Here is a 24,235-nt window from a genome sequence, read left to right on the forward strand (position 1 = left end):
ATTATAAAAAAAAGAAAAAAATCCTGATTTAAACATTAGCAGCACCAACTCCAATAATTTTGTCGACAGTATAACTATAAAGAACAGCCTCCAATTTAATGAAGGGACAATCTCTGATGAAAAATTTGTCAATAGTATGTGTACGATTTAACTCAAAAGATGAGCAGCAGTTACAGCGTCGTTCATATTCTTGGCATTACTCTCCAGCCCAAGCCCTTAGCTTAGTGTTCTAGGAGCACTTCCATTATCATGTTAACCATTTTATCAAGTTTTGTCCTAGAAATTGACCTCAAAGGATTCACAACTATGGGACGACTGCAAAGCAATCATATTTCAAAGGACACAATTCTAATGTTTGAAGCCCTTCACAATTACCAAAAAAATCAGCTCACTTTTCAAACAAATAATTTCATTTTTTGTATTTCGAGAATTATGCCTATCGTCCATTAGGCCCAATGTCCATTATGCCAAACATCCATTATGCCAAACGTCCATTATGCCTATCGTATTTATGCCTACCGTACTTATGCCTAACGTCCTTATGCCTAACGTATTTATGCCTAACGTCGTGCACCCTTCGGAAACCGACATTCGGAGTAACAACATTCGGGAAAAGTAGCACAATCACTTCGATGATTCTGAATGTAATTTTTGATGTCTTTTTGTCTTATTATGCCGCAATAGTTTTTGGCGTCCAATTTTCTATTGGTTTAATCATAAATTTTGCCTTCTTTTAATAATAGGCTGTTCTTTATATTTATACTGTTTTTAATTTTATTATTAAGTAAATCTAAATGTTAACCATTTTTATATTTTACTGTTTTAGCAATTCTGGCAATACGTGCTGTTAGAATGATAATTACTTTAGAATCTGCCAATAATCAACATATTTTTTTGCAAACACATGATCTCCTTTCGAAATATGCTGGAAAAAAATATCTCAATCACAAATTTTCCCTTCTTTCGATAATAGACGGCTTGTTTTTGACGTACACTTCCAAAATAAAAATTTATATTAAATCGTCCAAAAGTTTTGCCATTCATATTTTCTTTTAAACATGTGTTGTTCATTTGAGTTATGTTGTGAGAAAATTTGTTTGCATTAGAGCTTTAAACATTTTGAACGAAAAAAATCTGCTCTATTTTTGCATTATGCAACAATAAAAGATCTTTGGATTAGAGCTTTTAATTTTTGCAAATAAATTTTCCCTTTTTTATCAAGTAATTTTCATCAAGTGTTACGTCCATACTGGGACAGAGCTTGATCTGCAACAAAATATTCTATGAGCATTCCCGTTATTAATAACTGCGAACTTTCTTTGCCAATTTACTGTTTTCAAGTATGTATATCGCAACAAGCTCAAAGATACTCTATGTTCTGGGATGTAGAGAAAATTATTATTCCGAAAAGATCTTCCAGACCCGTCACGAGTTTTATTCAGTTATGCTCTCTAATGTCACAACAATTCATGACATTCATAGCTTGGAAAACCTCTAAACGAACACCACGCTTATAGAGAACCTAACAAAAATTGTTGGTGGTGTTGATCTCGGTAAAAACTTCAAAAATGCCGAAATTCATTCTAAGTCAATCATTATGCCAAACGGCCATTATGCCAAACGACTTTATGCCAAACGGCTTTATGCCAAATGACCTTATGCCAAATGACCTTATGCCAAACGACTTTATGCCAAACGGGGTACAATCTAAATCTTTCGTTTAATGTATTGACAGTAACCAAAGGTCTTTTGATTTATGTATAAACAATATTTTTCTTTAGGGTGACCAAAACTGGTACACTTCCCCTATATGTAATGTTTGAAATGATACAAATAAAGGATAAAAAAGAATCACATAAGGAAGGTGGGGGCCTTCCTTAGCCGTGTGGTTAGAATCCGCGGCTACGAAGCAAAGCCATGCTGAAGGTGTCTGGGTTCGATTCCCGGTCGGTTCAGGATCTTTTCGTAATGGAAATTTCCTTGACTTCCCTGGGCATAGAGTATCATCGTACCTGCCACACGATATACGTTTGCGAAAATGGCAACTTAGGCAAAGAAAGCTCTCAGTTAATAACTGTGGAAGTGCTCGTAAGAACACTAAGCTGAGTAGCCGGCTCTGTCTCAATGGGGACATTAATGCCCAGAAGAAGAAGGAGGTGTCTAAAAGAATCTACCCTGAACCTGAGAATAAACAAGAAATGGCCAATTACCTTTGGGTTGCACATTCCAGATGATCTGCTCGATCCAGTCCACGTGCGAGGAGATTCGAGCATAGATGTCAACCGAAAACCGATCCGGAATTCCGTTCCCCCCCTCGTTGGACACCTTCAGCCCGACTATTGTCGACATGCAGGATCGCCTGTTGGACGTCTGCAGTATTGCCCCGGACGATGAACTATGCCTCAACACGGGGTACGTTTCGTATATCAACTGGTCGGAACTGATGACGCACAGTTCACCGGTTTGGTCGGACCGGTTGAACCACCGGGTTGATCCACGTAGGGAGTCGCACACTTCATACAACGAAATTCTGTTCTCGTCCGTCTCGACCAGCGTCATATGATCTGAAACTGTTCAATGATTGGGTTAGGGAACAATGTGGAAGGGGAGCGTTAAATATAATTTTACAATGGACCTAGCGATTCGGTAACGAAGGACGTCTGGACAAGGATGTCGTACAGATTTTCCGTCCAGTTGTTCGCCAAACAAGCCGGGATCAGGCTATTGCTGAGAAGGACAGTTGCGTTCAATTTGAGAATGGCTAAATCGTAGTGATGGCTGCGGTCGGCGTGCTTCGGGTGACAGACCATTTCCGTAATGGCCACTTCTCCGTATGCTTCAATTCGCACTTTTGCCGGTCGATAGTGCGTATCCAGGGAATCCCTTGAAAGATGAAGGCACAGTAGGGAAAGTGTACCAGTTATGGACATAGTGGTTCCCTATTTGGCCATAAGCAAAATTCGGATAGCTTTTACATTTTTAATCTTTTTGAATGTTTTAACATCAAGATACATCCTATATCTTACTGCTAAAACACAAAAAAACTTTTCAAAATGTTGAGACATTCAAATCATCACGTATGGCGAAATAGGGAACCACTATGGCCATAACTGGTACACCTACCCTAGTTATTTGTGAGACGAATAGCAAACGGGGGCTCTTATGAAGGTTTTGAGGATTGCTTGGAACTCAGCAATCCGTTCGAAGTTTCGGACAAATTTTCCAAGCAACAAATTTAAGTAGCCTTTCGTTCAGGTGAGGAAGCATGAAGGGCATCTCAAGTAACTATAAGTCACCTGATGAGATCAAAAATGGAATAAATGATTTACTTGGATTTTCCCCGGCCCAAGTAACCATTAAGAAAAAGAGAACCCAATCTGGCATTGGTCGGAAAGGGCTTTCGCAAGAATATTTTTTAGTTCACTTCAAAAAAAGTGATCTAAATAATATTAAAAGTTTCGAAAAATCAAGACTTATGTTCGATGTCCGTGTAACATAGGAACAATTCCAGAAACCTCTAGGAAATTTTCAGAATCCCACTCAGTGCCGTCGGTGCCAAAAATGGGATCATGATACAAAACATTGCCCCACGGATGCTAAATGCATAATTTGCGGAAGTTCTTCTCACGCTAAGGATGTCTGTCCTGTGAAGAAAGATACTGTAGCCACAAACAAACAGACGTAACACTGACGAAATTTCCATCGACCACTCACTTAACGATCATTTCAAATTCGCAATGTTACAAATCTCACAACCAGAATCGCGCGCATCGTTTTTCTTTGCGTTTGACGTTTCACACTACCGCCATCTGCCGCTTTTGTTGCACGTAACACCTTTTCGTGTAACATGATCACCAGATGATGATGGTGTAAACTGGGCGATGGATTTTGAAGAAATTTGTTCTAAATGTTACGCCTGTTTGTCTGTGCTGTAGGGATTGAGAAGGGTACTATAGAAGATATCAAATAAGCAGCAAGGCATATAGTTCCACTAGCAATTAAAAACTAAGCAAACGAGAAGAGACGAATGACATGTCAGTCTTGTAGAGTGTTTCGAGCGATGAGGTTGCTCCTGGTGCAATTCGGTTGATCTGTAGCCCCTCGGCTGCTCAGTGGGATAATTGTGGGTGGGAAATTATGTCGAGCACGGGGTCGTTTATTCTTATTAGCAACGTCACAAATACTTACAACACTATTTCGGCACTCACCTAAACGGGAGCTGGATTCTGAATATCAAATGTTGATTCCAAACTTCCATTGATCAAAGTGGATCCGAATGCAAGGTAAAGATCTTACAGCGGACTACCGGGTACCCCCGTTGGTTTGACCACATTTAATCTGAACACTTTTTAATCTGTACCCCGCTAATTTGCACATCGTTCAGATTAAAAATGGTTCAAACGTCATTTAGCTCATGGAACGGAGTGAAGTGAAATGAAACGCTGTGGAACGGAACGCAAAATCAAAACAAAACAGTGAAAAAGGTAGCCAGAAACACGTTTCTAGGGTGACTAGATGTTCAAATTAAAAATGAACCCCAATGGTTTGCATGAGGTACCGTTCAAATTAGCGGGGGTGCACGGTAGTTAGATCGAGGCCTGGATACCCCTTTCTGGGCACGGAAAACGATCCGAAATCAAAAGGGTGTATAATGTAGGGCTTGCGTTCTTAAAAAAGGCCAACTACCAAAATTTCATCTTATAATACCGTAATCCGGGGTATCATTGATCAGCGGGGTAACATTGATCGTAATGACTCACCTCATCAAAAGTTTGTATTATCATTCATTGATGAAACATTTCCAAATCACGAATGGTGCTTCTCTTTCTTATATTCATGAGCTAATAAAAGTTAATATTTTAATTGTTAAGGATGAAACTATCGAAGATTCATGTGTCACATAAGTTCTACAAACGATATAAGCAAGGAAAATGTGATTCTTACTAAAAATGACATCGCCGAAAACGATTCCGTTGTCAAAACTTTTATAAGTATGCTCAGTTAGGCAACATTACCGAATTACTGTTAGGAAAATGCCTACCTTTTAGGCGTATTCCGTGGTTCGAGGTGTTTTAAATTTTAAAATAACTTAAAAAGTAAATGACTTGTAAGCGTTTGGTCTTCATATTCGGCTTCAGGGGCCATGATTTATGTAAGTAACGACATTTTCAGTATTACCGAACGTTGTTTATATGGGTGATCAATGTTACCCCATATCAACTAAATCAAAAAATCGCATAAAATATTTTTTTAACATGCTTTAAACTTTTAATAAACAAAATACAGTATATAGTCTCAAGCTATGGGTGGCAGTACTTGTTTTAAAAATATAAAACCTGCAACATTTGCAATTTCAAATTTCATATTGAAGAAACATTCAGAAAAATGATCAATGTTACCCCGGATTACGGTACTATCATTTTATTCGCCCACGCAGGGGCATATCATTTAGTGAGGGGTTTTCGACATTTTGGTGTACTTGTGGTTTTTCGGGGATGGCAGGCGATGCGGAGGATGCTGGTTGGCCGGTTCTCTAACCGGTCGATGGGCGGTGACCTGGAGAACCACTGACAGGTCGCTGAAATCGAGCTTTGGCACGGATGGACCGGTTCATGTAGACCAGTGATTCCCAAAGTGGGCGAATTCGCCCCCCTGGGGGCGATTTTCAGACTCAAGGGGGCGAAAATTTCTAAAACAGAATTTGGGGGGCGAAAAATCCAGAAAAGGGGCGAAAAAGCTAACACGGGAGCATTTGAAAAAAAAAAAACTCACAACCTTTCGAGGACATACAGCTGAAGGTTAATCATTTCCAAACATACCTAATTCCAGGACTTTTTACCTTAGATCATTAAATCTCTAATTATGGTAATTTTAGAGTTATGATAGACAACACTTGTTGATTGTCAGACACAAAATGTTAGATTAATGCAGGTTTTTTTTTTAATATCATGTGAGTTTTAAGAATGATTAGTATTTGAAATTTTCACAAGGTCGGAATGAGTCACAGATAACAATTCAAACACACAACATATTTTTTATGTACAAAATTGTTTTAGAAATGTTTGCAAATGCCCAATATATTGTAGAAAAACTGTACATTTTGTATGGGAAATTTGAGGTTAGGAAGCTAATGTTTATTCAATTGGCATCCAGCTTTAAACAAAAAAAAAACTACAGTACCTATTTTGACGTTTCAGTTGCACTCATTCTTATTATTTCTTACGGTACAAATCATAGATAAAACAAATTTTGCAAAATTTTGCAGAAAAAAATCTGGTAACCAATTAAAATATTTGAATCACATATCAAGGGGGCGATTCCAGATAAATATTGGAAACAAGGGGGCGAAAGTTAAAAAAGTTTGGGAAGCACTGATGTAGACGGATACCCAACAGAATGCAGGGTTTTGTGGGTTTGCGACGGAGTGGCCGGTTGATGCTGACGGATACCCAGCAGATTGCAGGGTTTGGTGGGTTTTCGACGAAATGGTAGATGGATGCTGACGGATTCCCGGCGGGGTACTGGGTTTGATGGGCCTTCGACGGCCGGCCAGATGATTTGGGCTTCGTGGGTACTAGTAGATGGATCAAGGCGACCGTAATTAGGCCACGCGATTGTAATCGCCAGCTTCCAAAATGGCGTTGGAATATGGCCGTTGTATAGCACCTATTGTCCTCGCTGAGGTTCACAATGGCGTTCAACTTCGCGGACGGTGCGCAACTATCGCTTGCACAAATGGTCGGTATTCAGACAGACTGGACCAAGTGTTTTTCAATGGTTTCAAGAAAACGTTCCGCTGGTATTCGAAATATTAAAATGTTTGCATTATTTGCTGTAATAATGGAACTTATCTATTTGATGACACATCTGCCTCAAAATAAAATCGGAAAAATCAAAATTAAAGGTGTCGTTGACATACATATAGAACGCCAAAATATCATCTAGTCCGGTCTGTCTGAACACCGACCAAATGGCCCTGGGATGTCCTGCGGAGAATCAAAAATCTCCGGAAGATGCTTCCGGATGTCCCAAAAGAAAAGAAAAGGCCCGGTAACGGACCTACACCGGAATCATTAGTACACCAAGAAAAATGTTTTTTCTCTCACTATTTCCATCAAATTTCGCACAAGTACACCTCATTTACAAAAGATTTGTTACCTTTTCTTTGATTTTTACAGGTTTTCTTCCTTTCACTGGTAGTGGCAGATTTTAATCACTTCCTATTTTTTAGCTAGTTAACAAAATTAGAATTTAACACACTTTTAACAATTTTACTCTAAATAACACTAACCTTACTATTAGCATTTAGAAATTTAGAATTAAGCACTTTCAATCTGTTTGTAACGTCCTTTTTGACTTTATGGACTTTAAACTATAAAGAAAACGCAAGAACATTAGACACACTATAGAACTTTCAATCACATTTTACTTAACCCTACTTTTTACTTTTATACGGCGCGCACTTCACTATCTAAATTAGTCTTCGACACTGTTCGGACCCTTTTATCTTTGATAGGTATTTTTTTGAAAACCCGAAGTTTGACATTTGGTATTTTGATCCCTTCGACCTAAAGGTTGGCTACCCTTTCACACAGCGAAACGGTTAGGTCAACTCTCTGAACTCGTAGGGTTTTGATCTTCGCTTAAACCGCTGTCAACGATTGTGAGTGCGTGTGCCTGGAACGAGTGCTAATAAAATAATCAAAATTTTTTAATAAATCATTTAATGGCTCTGCACATTTTGACTGACAACTAAGGATGCAGCCGCCAGCAAGGCTATCAGCACATTGTTTACAGGGTCGGATTTAGCTTTTTGGTGTTCACTGGCTGGTGGGTTGAATGAGAAGGAAGCTTGTGGAGGAGCCGACAAGCCACAAATATGAAACCAGTGGTTACAGATCCAGCCATTAGATAGGCTTGTGCCGGTTCCTCCCTTCGGACACTACAGATACCAAAAAGTTTAAATGCGCAAAATGCGGGGGCAACCAAAATTCTAACTTTTGGTATTGCCCTTCGCGTAAACGAATCGTCGAGGCTCGTACCAGGCAGATGAACGATAACGTTTTACGATCCCGGAAACCCCCAAGCAGAATCTCCAATAATACTCATATTTCAGTTAATGATCGCTTGCTTAAGAATCATACCCATCAGGTAAAATATAATCATGTTCATTCACAAGCTATTTTTTTCCGTTGGGAAGCCGTTCGAATTTTTTAATTTCGAATGGATTTACCCAAGAAAACTCATATGCCAATATTGTAGCAGGCAGTTTCAGCTCCTCCCCTTCAAATTGTTTACTTATGGATAACCATTTTAATGGTTTCAAATCATATGGAAAACCCCATGTCGTTGCAGTCAATTCCTATTCCGTCTCTCCATTAACGGAAAATTGCAACAAACAATCAATCATCAGAAAATGCACCTATTTCAAGAAAAATGTCTCCCTTTGATTTTGATTCTTAAACTGAACAATTTATCCATTGTCGTCAATCATATTTGTAGACCGTTATATAGAATTTCTTATGCGCTAGTTTCCCTAATACATTCAATTTTCCTACCGAAGATAATGTGCCGAAGTATTGTTTTAGCTTCGCATTAGACCAATTTAAGTCAATTAAATCATAACGTTCATTATAAGTAGTCATCATTTGATTTATTGGCCCGATTTTTGCATAATTAGTACGGTGATAGTTGATTGCAAATAGTTCTCGATGGTGTAAACGTCTGGATGGTGCATAAAAGTTTAATTTAGATAATAATTCTGGTCAATCAACATACAGCTAGCTTTGTAAGATGGTAATGGAAATTCGGTCCAACCTAATTTACGAAGAGCATATAATAAATATTGTTTTTGCACTTTCTCATCGTAATAGGCTGTTTTCCATCATGCCAATATGTCATGAAACGGCCTACTTTCCTGCACTGAAGTATGCAGTGTGGGAATAGTCATTACGCAACTGAAACCAGTGCTGTAAATATTCATTACGCAACGTTTTCTCATTACGCAACTGTTTTGAGTTGCGTAATGAATCATTACACAACAATTTTTGAGAAATTATAAAATGCATTTCGATATAATTTCTGATACCCTCAAGTGGTCTTCTACGAAATTGCAAGAAAAGTTGTACGTAACTCGTTGCAGAACTCGGCAAGCCTCGTAGGATAAATTTACGACTTGTGCTGTAAAAATAATCTTTCAGCAACTTGTTCCGTAAACTACTATTTTGCAACGACTATATCCTCTCTTCATGTACTGTTGAAAAAGGTGACCAAATTATGCTGCAATATTCAAGTATTAATCTAGCATAGGAAATAAACAATGTTTTTATTGTGTATGGATCATTGAGATTATAAGCGAAGCGTTTAATGAAGCCTAACATATTATTGGCTTTATTTATCATAGTGTTACAAAGATCAACGAAAGTAAGTTTTGATCTAAAATTATGCCTAAATCTCTGATTCTATTACATTTTTCAACATTTTGATTGCCTAAAGTTATTGTTATATTAGAAATGATTATTTTCCTTTTAAAAGATATCAGGTTACATTTTTTTTTACATTTTACAATTGAATCAAATGATTGATGCAATGTTCAACCACAATGGCTGAAGCAGTCCAAGTTGGTGTAAAATTTACTAATCAAATTGTTATCGGATTACAGACGGACGAGAGGACGAGCTGTTTTATTTTCTAACAACTAATAACATACATATACAGCCATTCCATGAAAATCTGATCTAGTGGGTCATAGAATTCCGTGAAAATTTGCTATTTTGGACCTTATCCGAAACAAGGCTACATGTGTTTTTGGATTCTTTGATTAGGGCGACCATTTCCGAAATAGGGTGACCAGAAGAATCACGACTTTGTATTTTTTTATTTATAACCTATTATAACTATTGAACCGCTTGACCGATTTTCAATTTTCTAAGATAAAATGAAAGCTAAAAATTTTGACTTTACAAAATATATGTAAAATTTCACAAAATTTGTGTTTAACATGAAAAAAGGAATTGCGTTTTTTTGTGCCTTGAAGGCCTCGGGACTAGAGGGGCTATTTTTGTTCTCAATTTTTCTTGAAAGTTCAGAAAATTTTACGTTTACTGTCAAATTTTCAGCGAAGTATGTTTTTTAGTTTTTGAGATACATTTTTTTTGAATTTATATTTTCATTTTTTATCGGCACACACTGTAGGTCTCAACGCATTAGATTTTTTATTTAACATTTGAACAGCTCAACCGATTTCCAATATTTTTTTATGAAATTAAAGCTTAAGATTGAACAGTTTTATAATTACAAAAAATATAAAACTCTGAATAAAACTGTTTTTTTTTTTACATGGAAAAATATAAAAATTTCTTGCTTGTTTTAGATTTTTATTTGGTTTTTTTTTCGGTTTTGAGACAAAAGAGGGTATTCGGTTCTGGGACCAAAGAGAGTATTATCTCAGAACATACATCGCTGGTCCCGAGACTTCAAAACACAAATAACGGAAATATTTTTTTTCATGTAAAAAAAAACAATTTTTGAGAAATTTTATATTTTTCTTGAAAAGTTAAAATCTTTAACTTTAATTTCGTTCAAGAAAATTGAAAATCGGTCAAGCGGTTTTAAAATAATGATTTTTTAAAAGAATAAAAATTTTGCAAAATCGCGATTTTTTCTGATTACCCTATTTTGGAAATGGTCACCCTAATCAAAAAATCCAAAGCACGTGTATCCTTATTTCGGATAAGGAACAAAATAGAAAATTTTCACGGAATTCAGTGACCCACTAGATAGGTTTTTAATGGAATAGCTGTATAGCAGTAACTACTGAAGCTAATTTAGAACCTGTATCCAAACTCAAAACTTTTAGGGGCCCAGATAGCCGTAGCGGTAAACGCGCAGCTATTCAGCAAGACCAAGCTGAGGGTCGTGGGTTCGAATCCCACCGGTCGAGGATCTTTTAGGGTTGGAAATTTTCTCGACATTCCAGGGCATAGAGTCACACGATATACACATGCAAAAATGGTCAACTGGCATAGAAAGCTCTCAGTTAATAACTGTGAAAGTGCTCATAAGAGCACTAATCTGAGAAGCAGGCTTTGTCCCAGTTGGGACGTAATGCCAGAAAGAAGAAGAAGAAGAAGATCCAAACTCAAATATCCCATGAAGCGATTCTCAATCCTATCGGCTCCACTTTCAATTATTTTCGAACTGATTGGAATACATATGGAATACATCGATAGTAATCTTGGTGTTAACATTTCTTTGCAAACAAAACTTAATATTGATATTCTCTAGAAACTTTCACAAATTCCATTGTTGAAGCCAGGAGCATTGCAATTCCAAAATGTGAAGTCAAAATTCAAGTGATTATAGACGATGATCTTAAACTCTTGATCCATCTTAAAAACTGAGGAGAAGGCAATTTCAACGCACTAGTGATCCTGCTATGAAAATTATACATTCTTATCAAGAAACTTCCAGAAAGTAGCATATCATTCTTAGCTGATATATTTAATGTTTTTAGTTGGCATATTTTCCTGACAAACGGAAAAATGCTAAGGTTGTACCAATTTTAAAACCAGACAAAAATCCTGCAGAAGCTTCTTCGTCCAATCAGTTTGCTTTCCTCCATCAGTAAACTTTTTGAAAAGGTAATTTTGAACAGAATGATGGTTCATCAACGAAAATTCAATTTTTGCCAATGAACTGTTTGGATTTCGCCATGGACATTCGACCATTCATCAACTTTTACGTGTAACAAACTTGATCCGTTCCAACAAATCTGAAGGCTACTCTACTGGTCTTGCTCTTCTAGACATAGAAAAAGCATTCGACAGTGTTTGGCATGAAGGTTTCATTGTAAAATTAAAAAACTTTAATTTTCCAGCATGCATTATTAGAATAATTCAAAGTTATTTGTCAGATCGTACACTCCAAGTTAATTATCAGAACTCCAGGTCTGGTAGACTTCCTGTTAGAGCTGGTGTTCCTTAAGGCAGCATTTTGGGACCAATATTATACAATATTTACACATCTCACTTACCTGAGTTACCTCAGGGATGTCAAAAATCTTTGTTTGCGGATGACACAGGCCTCTCAGCCAAAGGACGAAGTCTTCGTGTCATCTGTAGTCGATTGCAAAAAAGTTTAGATATTTTTTCTTCATACTTGCAAAAATGGAAGATTTCTCCTTATGCTTCCAAAACTCAACTAATAATATTCCCACATAAACCAAAAGTCGTTTACTTGAAACCTTCAAGTAGACATGTTGTTACGATGAGAGCGGTTCCAATAAATTGGTCAGATAAAGTTAAGTATCTAGGGCTCATGTTAGATAAAAATTTACCTTTCAAAAAATATATTGAGAAAGCTGCTAGCTTTTGATCTTCAAATGAATTTTCAGGCCGACCATGTTGTACGCTGTACCAATATGGACTAGCTGTTGTAATACCAGGAAGATACCAGAGAATTCAAAATAAAATTAGGTAGATGATTTTAAGCAGCCTCTCTTGTATAGTACTACTTATTATCATCTAAATTTATTGAAATTTTAGGACAAACTCGTTGCAATTTCCTATTGCTACAATATGTAGTGTTTATGATTAGAATTATAGAGCGGCAATGCAAAACCCTGACTTACAATATCACCCTCTTATCTCACCGAATGCAGCTGCAAGTTGTTACGACATGGGATTCCTCCACTAACGCTCCATTGCAAATCAATTTGCCGTCAGGCCCAACCAACATCACCTACAAACACCAGAACACCAGGAAAAAATTAGAAATTTGAATTTTATCACAGTACTCCAGATAGATACTCACATCGTGCCGGTATCGATTGTTTAGGCAATCCCCGTTACGTCGTTTCTTTGACAAACTTTGGAATCTCTCGCATTCTGAAATTTATTTGAAAAAAACCCGATCATTCATCTTTTGTCCATATTTTTCCATTATCACATTTAGTACCTAGCTCGCTGATCCGCTTCTGTCTGGTATCTCGGCGAGGCTCACTTTCAGCGAAAATCTCCTTGATCCAAGTCAGATACGGTTGTACGTTTACAAACACAGTGTACTTGTATGGGTTGACAGTTTTGTATAGCTCATTTATCTTTCCGAACGAAACGATCCCTCTGAGTATCCAACGATCGCCATCACTGATGTACATGCCTCCACCGCTGTCACCTTGCCCGGGACTGGTTCCTAAATTGCAACAGAATTCAAATCAATTGCATCCGAATATGAGTTAAAGTGTTTTTTTTTTGTAAAATATAATTTATTTTGCTCCACGCTACTCATTGGACTCCAACTTTCAGGGTGTTCTCAAAATTTGAGCTCATTTGGATAAAAACTGAGATTACACAATTCTTCCGAAATTATCATGGCTTGGGAATCCACCATTCAATCATCAAAAAATAAACACCAGTTTTTTTCTATTAAATTTATAAAAAAAAAATCATGAAAATCTATCATTGCATTAAAGACAGCAAGTGCAATGCAATGATAGAATTTCTAGTGAAACGAATTCGATTTCAATGTTAAAAATTGAATTACTTACAAGGATAAATGGAAGCAGATTGAATTTGGTGACATATTTCCTATTTATACCACAATTATAACTAAACTTTATATAACATTTATCTATAGAAGCTGTTTCGACCCGAGAAGATGCAAGGCTATCATAAAATAAGAACTTGTAAGCACTTATAAATACGTAGCCAGGTGGATATATTTACATTTACATAAATTGTACATACCTACAATTTGTGCAAGTATTCATGCTTTACTATGCTATTTCTGTTAAATTTTCTCAAACTTCACGAATCAAAAAAACGCTTAGTATTGTGGAGCTTCTTAAGTCTTAATTTTGCAAGAAAGAAGTAGAAATCATCCCAATTACATTAATGCATTACATTATGTAATATACATGTATAAATATCATACATTAATAATCATCAAATGACGAGAAGGGCTCGGTTTTCTGATAATCGTACTCAATTTTGTGTATTTATGCGTGAATGAGCGGTGTGGAGTAAAAACAATATTTTGAATTTATTAATTTTTGGAATAAAAAAAAATAAAATTTTCGAGATAAAGAATTAGATATTTTAAGGTATTGATTTCTATGATTTTTTTTTATTATCAAAATGACTGTTTAGCAGCTTTGCTTCAAATTCGACATTTTCTAGTAAAATTTCCATAACATGTTGTGAAAGAGTTTTCAATATTGAACAGATAAAAAATAAAAGAATAATTAATTTATATCCGACTTACATATTTTCGAACCTGAATTCTTTAGGACTTTCAATCAGAATTTTGTAAGTTTATCAAACCAATTCCAGAAGATTTAAAGCAAAAAAGTATTGTATTGTAATCCTGACCTTTATCCGGTAAGTTGATTGGCTTATCATATCCTTCAAAATCAGACTTGATTCTATGCAAAATCTTTTCAGGAACTGAAAAAAAAACTTTGGAAACAAAGCTAATGCAATTTATAAGAGGATTCTGAACAGAATCATTTGGGGTTTCCTAACAGTACATGAGAAAAGTCTGAACAAAATCATGAGTTTAAAATATAATAGGGTAGGTATACCAGTTATGGACATAATGGTTCCCTATTTCGCCACACGTGATAATTTGATTATTTTCAAATTTTTAATAATATCAAATAAATCTTGATGTTTAAACATTCAAAAAAATTAAAAAACGAATATTTTTGTGAAAACACGTATGGCCAAATAGGGAACCACTATAGCCATAATTGATACAATTTCCCTAGATGATGTTCCGTGTCCTGTGAGTATTTCGACAAGACTCCGGCTGAAACATGAAAAAATCTACCCGTGAATAGCGCTATGCAAAAATTTCGATGTAAGGAAAATTTGTGGGTTTCATAAATTTTGATCGTAAATTAAATAGTTACAGCAATGCTGAGTGCAAACAGAATAATATTATGATTCCAATAATACTTTGCAAAGTTTTCAACATTAATTTTGTAAGAATAACAACAATTCTCTATTAAGATATTGAATAGATTCCTGTAAAGATCTTGATTAGAATCTTGTTGGCCTATGGAGAAAGCCGACCAGTGAAAGGATGTTGATTTTGACTTTCCATATAACAATGAATAACAGTTTAAGGCTGGTTTGCTACTGACAAGAAAAGGAATCGCCTATCTCGATGCGTGGAAAATTTCTTCCTAGAAATGGTTCAGAAAATCTCTTTTTTTTTATCGCAGTATGCTGTTGAGAAGAAATGTCACTTCAAAGGGGACCCTCTGTAGGAAATTTCTTGACCCATTCAGTCAAGGAATTTCTTTACTTTTCTTGAGCGAAACAGCAGACTTAGCTTTAGCCACAAAACTGTTGGCGAAAATGCAACGGTAGGTAACCATGAGTTCGACCAGTTTGCCGAACCCCCTTGTGTCGACCAATGTGCTTATACCACTTGTGTGCGTGTTTTGACGTTTCTTTTACCTGACGAAATATAAATGTTTTTACGCTTTGTGAATGACACACTCGAGTTTTTCTCCCGCGGTATTTTCCCGAATTTTCCGATAAGTTCTTTCGTGTTTCCACGCGAATCCGCTGCGTACCAACCGTTTCGTCTAACAGGTAATGTGCCCAGTGCAAGTTGCGCGAAAAACGTCGTAATCGGGTCGGAAATTAGTAGAGAAAGTGACGGTCATTCGTGTGGCGAGTGTGCTGTTTGCTCCACCATCGTTAGCAGTTCGAAAGAGCAATGGAGGCGCTAAACAAGATTGTCCGGTTGAATAACCATAACTGGCAAACATGGAAGTTTCGCATGGAGATGCTGCTTACGAGGGAAGAGTTGTGGTACGTGATCGAGACGAGTTTTGAAGAAAGGCGAATCATGTCATTTTAAACCTCGTAGATTATCTTTTGATCAAAAACAAAAAGTTGAACTTAAAATTAAAGAACTTTTGGAAGCTGGAATAATAAAGGAAAGTAATTCACCATTTGCCAGCCCAATTGTGTTGATTTCAAAGAAAAACAACCAGATAAGAATGTGCGTGGATTTTAGAAAACTGAATAAAGACACAGTTCGTGACAATTATCCTTTACCTATTATTGAAGACATATTCGACAGTTTAAGAAATAAAAAATATTTTGCATTTTTGGACCTTAAATCTGGATTTCATCAAATTAAATTGGCATCGGCTTCAACTAAATTCACATCATTTGTAACTCCTTCTGGCCAATACGAATATTTGAGGGTCCCTTTCGGTTTGTGTAATGCTCCTGCAGTTTTCCAGTGGTATATCAATAACATTTTCAAACATTTGATTGAAAAAGGAAAAATAGTTTTTTATTTGGATGGCATATTGATTGCAAGTGAAACATTCGATGAACATTTAGAAATTTTACGACAGGGTTTCGAAACATTAAGCAAAAATTTACTAGAATTTAATTTGAAAAAATGCAAATTTATGTTTGAAGAAATCGATTAATTAGGATACACTGATCAAAAGAGGTAGAAAACTCAACAATACACATATTGAAAATATTTCCAAATTCCCTGTTCTTAAAAATGTGAAAGATGTTCAAAGATTTTTAGGACTCACGAGCTATTTTCGGAAGTTTGTACAAAATTTGCTTCAATTGCGCGTGCTCTCTACAATCTTTTGAAGAAATATTTCAAATTTTTTTTTAGTAAAGAACATTCGGAATCATTTGAAAAGTTTAAGCAAAAATTAATTACAGCTCCTATTTTAGCGATTTACAATCCATCTGCTGAAAAACAACTGCATTGTGATGCTAGTTCATATGGTTTCGGAGCAATTTTACTTCAGAAACAAGGTAATGGTAATTTCCATCCTGTTTGTTATTTTTGTAAAATAACCGATAATTATGAGTCGAAATTACATAGCTTTCAACTAGAAACGTTAGCAGTAGTTCATGCGTTGAAACGTTTTCATGTATATTTGGCAGGTATTAAATTCAAAGTGTTTACTGATTGCAATGCCTTAGTGCAAACATTGTCCAAAAAAGAGCTAATCCTAAAATAAGTCGGTGGGCGTTGTTATTAGAAAATTATAATTTTGATCTGGAATATAGGGATGAATCTAAAAGTAAGTCGGGATGAATCTAAAAATAAGTCGGTGGGCGTTGTTATTAGAAAATTATAATTTTGATCTGGAATATAGGGATGAATCTAAAATGAAACATGTTGATGTTGATGTTATAAGCGGTTTCTTCACCACCGCTTAAGCATTAAACCTGGTTTAATCGTATGGGTAAACGTGGTTTACGGCTTAAGCGAAGGTGAAGAAATCGGCCCTTAGTCGCCAAAATATGTCCAACAAATTTGTAGATAAACAATTATCAGATGTTGATACAATAAATGTTCTAAATGAATCAGAAATAGAAAGTAATATAATTTTAGCCCAAGAACACGATAGTAAAATCATGAAACAATAAAAACTTACTAGAACGATCAAATTTTCCAAATTTTTTGCTAATAAATGGTGTTTTGTTTAGGAAAGATGGAGAGAAAAACTTATTAGTTGTTCCAACATTAATGATTGACAATGTTGTCAGATTACATCATGATAACTGTGGTCACATTGGAATTGAAAAAAAAAACAATCCACGAGATTAAAAAATATTTTTAGTTCAGTATTATGAGGAAAATAGTCAAAACATATTTTCAAAATTGTCTTACGTGTATATTTTATAGTCCATGTGAGAAAAAACAGGGTTTTTTGAAAGTAATTGAAAAAGGAAATCAACCTTTCAATACTATTCATATTGATCATTACGGTCCAATTCAATTGCCTTCATCAAATCGACAAAAATATGTTCTGGTTATAGTTGATGCTTTTACTAAATTTACCAAATTATATTCAACCAAATCTACTAGTGTAGATAAAGTGATAAAACATTTAAGTGGTTATATGAATTATCATAGTAGACATTTACGAATTATAACTGACCGAGGTTCATGTTTGACAAGTAGTAAATTTGAAACATTTGTTAATGTTCATTGCATTAAACATGTGCAGTACGAACACCTGATTCAAATGGTCAAGTGGAGCGATTAAATAAAACATTAACTCCAATGCTCCAATTGTGTGACGAATCTTAGCAAAAATGGGACAATTTTTTTTTAAAATAGAATATGTTTTCAATAGTACGTTCAATACATCTGTTAATAATTATCCTAGTATTTTGTTATTTGGAATACAACAAAATTCTAACGAAAATTATAACATAGAGTCTTTTGTAAAAAGTAAACAGTTTGATTTAGGAAAAGAAACTATACAATAAATTCGTAGAAATGCAAAAATTAAAAATAAAGAAACTCAAGAATATAACAAAATGATGACAGATAAAAAGAGAATCAAATGCACTGATTACAAAGAAGGCGATTTCGTTGTTTTGAAAGCAAATGAGTCACATAAATTAGATGCAAAATTTTAAGGACCTTATAAAATAAAAAAATGTTCTGCCAAATGATCGCTTTGTGATAACTGATATAGACGGGTTTAAAGTTTCGAGTATTCCTTTCAATTCAAATTGCTCTCCGAACAATATGCGAAAATGGATGCGTGCCAGACGATGGAAGTATCGATGAAGATATCGGTTTTGTCAGTAGGGTGAAATTGATCATCGTGTCACTCAATTTTATTTCTTCCTAATGAAGCACAAATATCAATGCAACCCGTAGTGAATGAACGTTGTTTGTCGTGTTTATTGTCGAAATGTGTGTCGTGAAGTTGTTGGCGTTAAGGAATGTCCATTTCTTTGAAAATAATGTAAAATTCCAAAATCAAGTACAGTGCATTGTTGACAAACATCCATAAACTTCTAGTTCTAAGTAAGGATTTGAACTTGGTATGAACCTGAAAGTTTGTGAGGGTGCTTGAGATGTATTCGCAAACAAAATTTCATAACCAAAACTCGTACCAATTTGCTTATTCGGTGGAAATAATTGAAATTCTGCTACATATCATTAAAATCCTTAGAAAATTGCATACATTTAGGCGTTTTTCGCGTAATTCTTGAAATTAAACTATTCATTATTTCTATAAATATTGTATTGTTAAAAGTTAAGCAAGCATATTCGGATTCAGGGAGCTCAAATTTATTATGTAGAGTTGGTTTGAGAGCTAACAATAATCGCATTGGCAAGTGATCAATTTCACCCCGAAATGAGATACCCCGATTTTTAATTTTATAGATATTTCTTAGCACTAAAATGACATTTGATAGAGAATTTCGATACATAAGTCAATGAGGCTCACCTTCGTACTTGTTTTCCAGCATTCAATTGTTTGGCAATGTCAACATTGAAGAAAACAGACAAGAAAAACCGTGAAAAATGATCAATTTCACCCGAAATTACGGTAGGCACAGACAATGACTTAGAGTAGGCAATGACTATCAATTGGCCACTTTCCCAGGACCCCCAGGGAACCCATGAATCTGCCATGGGGAAGTGCTCATTAAATCGTCCCCTTAATGCTACAACTAGATAACTCGAACTTTCGGTTTTTAGAGTTCAATTTCTCGAAACATAAATTTTAATTGAATTTTCCAGATGTCCACAGATCATAAGCGTATGATTCAAAGTAAACAAGTCAAAGATTACTTTTCAATCACATCATCTAGGGTAAGTGTTACATTAGTTGTTGTTAGCAAAACGACATGAGTGGGTTCGTGGTTGAACAATGACTGCTTTATTTCAGTTTATGTTGTTGTACGTGTAATAGGTATGGGAGCTATTTTATCAATAGGGCTGGTACATATTATAAAATCTAGGAGTGTTCGAATTCAAGACAGTATAACATCCCCTCTTTTATAGAAAGAAAACTTAAATAGCCCATAACTTACGAAACCTCAAAATCTTCGAAACGCTTGGGTAAACGAGTAATACGCTTTGGTCTACCGATGTCTGCCATGGGTTGTTCGGCTACAGGTGTTGACTGTTCAAACGTCTTTGGATCCTCCAACGGACCCGAGGATGGCTCTTTAGGTTTTGAAGATACATATGAGGGCAGTGCTGGTTTGATGCAAGTGTTGTCACGTCTGTATTCCCGTTCACCAACCGACATTATTTTTGAACGATCGGTTATTGGATCAACAACTGTTCCTCGTTGCCACTCTTTGTCCGAAGGCTTCAGCTTGACAAAAACTGGTTGCCCAAATTCCAAATCCGGGAGACGTCGTGTTTTTCGATCATAGTACAACTTAGCTTGCTGCCTACACTTGACGATCTTTTCCTTTATTCCTTATTGAAGCTTTGGGGAGTACTTTGCTTCGGACATTGGCACATCAAATCGAGTTGTTCTGCTAAGAAGTTGTTGAACTGGAGAGCAGCCAACTTTGTTGGGAGTATTCCGCCATTGTAACAGCAATTTCCAGAAATCTTGTTTCGATTCATGGGTCTTCTTCATGAGCATCTTGGCGATTTTTACAGCTGACTCGGCCTTTCCGTTCGCCTGTTGGTGAAAAGGGGCCGAGACACTGTGTTTGAAACCCCACAAGGTAGCAAATCGATTAAACTCCTGACTCATGAACTGAGGACCATCATCACTTGATACTTCTTGCGGTACTCCGAATCTAGCAAAATTCTTTTTGCACGCCTGAATTACTGCTGCTGTATTCGGAGTTCTCAGTTCATCAACATCGAAGTAGTCGGAGAAATGGTCCACGGTGATAAGGTAAATTCTCTTTTGACTTTCGAAATCACATTCGCACAAATCCATGGAAACCTTTTGGTATGCGTACGACGGAATTAGGTGACTTTGCATAGACTGCGAACTTTGGCTGGCTGAGTACGTAGCACAAACGTCACAGCTCTGAACGCGCTGCCTGATTTGATCCCGCAGGCCTGGCCAAAATACCGTGTCCTTCGCCAGTTGAATAGTTGCTTCGATGCCAGAATGGGACTGATGGAGACGTTCCAGTATATCTCTTCGTAGACTATGTGGTACTAGTATTCGATCACATCGCAATACCAATCCATTGTGGGTGCTGAGCTCCGATTTGTATTTTCAAAAAACTTTCAGATTTGCTGGAATCGCGTCGCATCTCACCGGCCAGCCATTGATGATATACTGCATGATGGCCTGCATCTCTGGATCCTCCTGTGATGCTTTGCGGATCTGCTCTACTTTGTCGTCCGAAATCGGCAAAAATTCCACGGCATTACTTGACTCGATTCCATAGATGTCGTGAATTTCTCGACTGGTTTCGTCATTGCTCTCTACTGCTGCTCGGGACAACATATCAGCGATGATTACTTCTCTACCGGGAGTAAATTGCAAGGTTATATTATATCGCTGTAGGGCTAGGATCATTCGCTGAATACGCAAAGGTGCTTCCGATAACGGTTTGTGAAATATTTTGACCAACGGTTGATGGTCAGTTTGAATGGTCACCGGACGTCCCAGGATATACATCTCAAATTTTCGACATGCGAAAAGGATTGCCAAAGTCTCCTTTTCAATCTGTGCATGTCGGCGTTCAGTAGCACTTAAGGTCTTCGACGCGTAGACGACTGGCTGACCTTCTTGCAGAAGAACAGCGCCTAGTCCTACGCTGCTACTGTTGCATTGGATCACGGTATTTTTTGTGGCATCAAAGTATCGCAGTACTGGTGCTGTGCTTATCATTTTCTTTAGACGCTCAAAAGCATCTTGTTGCTGACGAGACCATGTCCATGTTTCGTCCTTCCAGGTAAGTCGTCGGATTGGTTCAGCAACAGTGGAGAGGCTAGGTAAATAACGAGACAGATATGTGATCATCCCCAAAAATCTTTGAACAGCTGCGACGTCATCTGGAATTGGCATCATCGTTATACTGCTGGTTTTTTCCGAGTCCGGTTTTACTTCTTCTGCCGTTAGGATGTTGCCAAAGAATCTAACACTGTCCTGGCAAAGCTTTATTTTATCTGGATTCAGCTTCAGGTTCTTCTCACGCATCCTCCGGAGAAAAGCTTCAAGGTTTCTATCGTGGTCAGCTTTTGCTTCTGCAACTGTATTACCGCAACCAAAAATCAAAAAATCGTCCATCAGCGCCTTGACATTCGGCAGTCCTTGTATGGCTTCGTGTGCTTTAAGTTGGAAAATTTCGGGTGCAGACGTGATCCCCATAGGCATCCGCTAGCCACTTGTAACGACCAAACGGGGTCCAACACGTAGTGAGTCTTGAACTATCATCATCCAGTTGGATTTGCCAAAAACCGCAACGGGCGTCGGGCGTCGTAAACAACCTCGCATTGGCCAGTTCTGGCAGAACCTCGTCTAATGTTGGCATCTGATAGCGCGGCCTTTTCAAAGCTTTATTTAGCATAATAGGATCGATACATACCCTCAACTTTCAGTTCCGCTTGACCAGGATCAGGTTACTGACCCAGTCTGAGTGGTGCTTTTCCGGTGTAATGATACCGTCCTTTTCCATTTCCGCTAAAACTTGATGAAGCTCCTCCCTAAGCGTCACTGCAATCCGGCGTGGCTGCTGAATTGTGGGCTTGGCATTTTCGTCAACCTCCAAATGAATAGTGCCTTCGAGCTTTCCCAGACCGGTGAACACGTCCGGGAATTGTTCAAGGATTTTCTTAGACGTCGATTTTTGCTCCTTCGAAAGTGCAAAACATACTTGAAGAAGCTTCAGATTAAGGCATGTCTTCCATGACAGAATGGGTGGCTGGTCGAAGTCGACGACGTGGAACACCATCTTGTATGGAGTTCCTTTGTGTACGCAGTCCACTTCGGTTCTTCCAATAGATTCACATCTTCCACCACCAAAGACCTTGAAAACCGCTTTGTCGTTATCTAGCCGGACAAGCTTCGTCCCGAGTAGGTTCATCACGTTGCTTTTTCCGATTACGTTGCATGATGCTCCTGAGTCCACCACGCATCGTACCTGATGCTTGCGTGCATTCCCATCGATGAATGTAATATATGCCCTGAGAAGGTTGTCGTTTTCTTCCTGCTTCACTTCATAGAGATACTGCAACATTTCCACAGATTCTTCATCGCTTTCCGTATTTTCAGATCCGAAAGCCTGATTGTTTTCCGCCTCCAAGGTGTTAACTTTCTTTTTCATCCTCGTTCCTGAATTTCCGGAGCTTCCTTGTTCCTTCTTCTTCTTACACGCTGCCGCAAAATGGTTTTTCAGTCCACAGAAGTTGCAGGTGGCACCTCGGGCTGGACAGTCAGACAGATAGCTGTGGTATTTCCTTCCACAAAACGAACACTGCTTTTGTTTAGGCTTGACACCGGATACTTTGTTGATCGAGTGTACCTGTGTATCGAGCCACTGGTTCCGCATCATTTCTTCGCGTGTTACTTCTTCTGTTTGGCATTACTGGATCACTCGTGTTGCTGTAAGATCCGTTTGTTCGATGAAGCGTTTTTTCAGAGGAACGTCGCTGATACCGGTAATTATCTTGTCCCGGAGCATCTCGTCCTCCATGGCACCAAAGTTACAGTCCTTAATGAGTTCTCGTGCACGGTTGATGAACTGCGTCATCGATTCGGGTGGTTTGGAATCATCGCCAGCTTCCTGATGACACTGATAAAATTCATAACGAGCAAGCTTCACGTTACGCTGCGGAATCATATTTCGAGAGAGAGAGATTCCATACACGCTGCTACCGTATTTCTCTCATGATCCTGGAGAGGCCACAAGTTGAAAATCTTTCTCGCTTCTGCTCCTAAAGCCGACTTGAAAGTCGCCACTTTGACACGTTCCTCCAAAAATTCCACGCCGGAAGCAATGAGATAGTTCTCAAACGTGTCCTTCCAATTGACGATGTTCTCTCTCAGATTGCCACTTAGCTCTGTCATGTCTACCTATCTCAAGTGATATTTCTTATGACTCTGGTACCTTTTACTTGTTCGTACCTACGGGATTTCTGAGCTATAAATACTGGCTACCGTAGGCGCAGAAGAGAGACTTCCCGGTTGTGGACAGATTAACATATTATTTTATTCTTTATTCACAGGTTATAAAAAGCTCCAGTGGCGTTGGGAATGGGATGCCGCTGTTGATGACGGGAGCTGCCGCCATGGCTGGTCCTGCTTGTGCCCCTGCTAGGGCTTCGGGCAGTGGTTGTTGCTGACCTCGGCCGTTTTGAGCCATTACAGCTCATTTTACTTTTCGTATGATATTCATTCAAAAAAGTTTTTTAGCAGGAAAGCAAAAAGTTTATTTTTCAATTATGCCAAATTAAAATATTAAAATCAAAGAATTAAAATTACCATTATTTTGATCTA

At 37.4% G+C, this 24,235-nt stretch overlaps 1 protein-coding gene and 1 long non-coding RNA gene across 3 annotated transcripts in view; both read right to left on the reverse strand.

Moving 5' to 3' along the window:
* LOC5572392 overlaps nucleotides 1-24,235 on the reverse strand; it is a 55,771-nt gene that overhangs the window by 29,272 nt on the left and 2,264 nt on the right. For both annotated transcript variants that reach the window (XR_002498806.1, XM_021838648.1), the window contains exons 2-6: nucleotides 12,958-13,191; nucleotides 12,814-12,887; nucleotides 12,653-12,741; nucleotides 2,636-2,883; nucleotides 2,211-2,570 (exon numbers count right to left, since the gene is read on the reverse strand). Coding sequence is in view for 1 of the 2 variants with exons in the window: in XM_021838648.1 (XP_021694340.1) it covers nucleotides 2,211-2,570; nucleotides 2,636-2,883; nucleotides 12,653-12,741; nucleotides 12,814-12,887; nucleotides 12,958-13,191 (1,005 nt within the window). In the remaining variant the exon portion in view is untranslated. The remainder of the gene's footprint in view (nucleotides 1-2,210; nucleotides 2,571-2,635; nucleotides 2,884-12,652; nucleotides 12,742-12,813; nucleotides 12,888-12,957; nucleotides 13,192-24,235) is intronic.
* LOC110674382 lies at nucleotides 7,235-8,010 on the reverse strand. The gene is made up of 2 exons (XR_002498814.1): nucleotides 7,440-8,010; nucleotides 7,235-7,372 (listed from the first exon to the last, which is right to left on the reverse strand). It is a non-coding gene; the product is annotated as an uncharacterized LOC110674382 (long non-coding RNA).

The sequence above is a fragment of the Aedes aegypti genome, chromosome 1 (assembly GCF_002204515.2).
Source record: "Aedes aegypti strain LVP_AGWG chromosome 1, AaegL5.0 Primary Assembly, whole genome shotgun sequence".
Classification (NCBI taxonomy): Eukaryota; Metazoa; Arthropoda; class Insecta; order Diptera; family Culicidae; genus Aedes; species Aedes aegypti.